Source organism: Nestor notabilis, unplaced genomic scaffold (assembly GCF_000696875.1).
Source record: "Nestor notabilis isolate BGI_N333 unplaced genomic scaffold, ASM69687v1 scaffold25870, whole genome shotgun sequence".
Classification (NCBI taxonomy): Eukaryota; Metazoa; Chordata; class Aves; order Psittaciformes; family Psittacidae; genus Nestor; species Nestor notabilis.
Window position 1 is genome coordinate 5,707 of NW_009910104.1, and position 1,690 is coordinate 7,396.

The 1,690-nt window shown below is 57.6% G+C and overlaps 1 protein-coding gene across 1 annotated transcript in view; it reads left to right on the forward strand.

The window, feature by feature from the left end:
• PPM1J (protein phosphatase, Mg2+/Mn2+ dependent, 1J) overlaps positions 1–1,177 on the forward strand; it is a gene marked incomplete at its 5' end in the record, with an annotated part of 5,900 nt that extends 4,723 nt beyond the window's left edge. Inside the window, 5 exons of the mRNA XM_010024424.1 lie at positions 7–107; positions 325–388; positions 579–686; positions 787–938; positions 1,030–1,177. Coding sequence (XP_010022726.1) covers positions 7–107; positions 325–388; positions 579–686; positions 787–938; positions 1,030–1,177 — 573 coding nt within the window. The remainder of the gene's footprint in view (positions 1–6; positions 108–324; positions 389–578; positions 687–786; positions 939–1,029) is intronic.
• Between the last annotated feature and the right edge of the window lie 513 nt (positions 1,178–1,690).

Here is a 1,690-nt window from a genome sequence, read left to right on the forward strand (position 1 = left end):
CGCGAGCTGCTGGGGCAGGAGTTACCCCACCTCGAGTTCCCCCGCAGGATCCAACCCAAGGAGCTGGGGAGGAAGATGCTGTACAGAGACCAGGACATGAACGGCTGGTAACCCCTAACCTACCTCATGGGCTCTGTGCTGAGGGGCAGTGCTGGGGTCCTGCTCTGCCTGGATCAGCATCACTCCCATGGGAAGGAGGGCTCTGGCACGCTGGGTACTTGGGTCTTGAGTGGTCCTTGTCGCTGGGGATGCTGTGTCCTGAGCAGGCAGGGGAGGTGCTGGAAGCCTTCTGCTGACATGTTGTCTCTGACTTATTTTAACCAGGGCTTACAAAAAGATAGAAGAGGATGACCTGAAGTTTCCACTTATCTATGGGGAAGGAAAAAAGGTGAAGTGCTGTGGCAGGAGCTACATGGGGGTCACTTCCCAACTGCCCTTTCTGAATCTGGGGGTTTCTGGCCTGTTTCTGGCCTGTTTCTCGTAGTGCTGTCACCACAGCAAAGCCACCAATTCTCAGCTGGGAATGGAGGCGGAGATGAAGCAGCTTGAAGCTTTCCTTCTATTTCACTGTTCTCTAGGCTCGGGTGATGGCCACGATTGGAGTGACGCGGGGTCTGGGCGACCATGACCTCAAGGTGTTCAGCTCCAACATCCACATCAAGCCTTTCCTGTCCTGCTTCCCGGAGGTGAGCCCGGCTGCTGTGTGCCCAGGGGTTCCTGCAATGGCTGGAGCGATGAGAATCTTCTCTGCCCCTCACCCTTGTGTCTTGCCCTGCTGCTTGCCAGGTCAGGGTTTACGACCTCACGCAGTACGAGCACTGTCCTGATGATGTTCTGGTCCTGGGCACCGATGGGCTCTGGGACGTCACCAACGACAAGGAGGTGGCTGGTGTTGTGATGGAGGTGCTGACGAGCTATGAGCCCAATGACCCATGCAGGTAAGCTGCGAGTGGGCAGAGGGATGAGTGTGTCCTGCACCCTAACACCGGCCTGGTCTCACTGCTGAGCCGTGCTGTGCTCTGCCCCCAGGTACACCATGGTGGCCCAGGAGCTGGTGGTGCGTTCCAGGGGGGTGCTGAAGGAGCGGGGCTGGCGGCTGGCTAATGACAAACTGGGCTCTGGCGATGACATCTCTGTCTTTGTGATCCCTCTGGGCGGCCCAGGCAACTACACGTGATGCTCAATGACCCCGGGGCAGCATGGATGGAGATGAGCAGGACACTGATGCTGCCTTGGGGCCACCTCTCCCCCAAGCACTTGTTTCCTGAGCCAACTGTGAGAAGAGTAAGAAACCTGGAGCCTCTTTCTGTGCCCCTGCTTAGAGCATCCCTTTCCACCTGTGTGAGCCCAGCCCTGGGCAGAGGCTGGCACTAGTGTGAAGGGATGGTTTTTGTGCTGCCACTTTCTTCATTGCTGTGAAGAACCAAAAGGCTCCCTGGCTTCTCAGGGCATCCTTTGCACCTCACCCTCGATGTGCTGGTTCCAGCAGCGTGCAGTGGCCCTTGGGCTGGTGGAGTGCTTGTACCTGGAGAAGTGTGTGCCTGCTGCAATCCTGTGATGCTGAAGCTGCTGTTGTGGCTGGGATGGGCTGTGGTGGGTGAAGCTCTGCTAAAGGCAATGCTTGGTGCTGTTGTGGGTGGTGTGGCAGTGGACAAGCCACACAACTCATCCCAGCTTTGTGCTTGCCCTC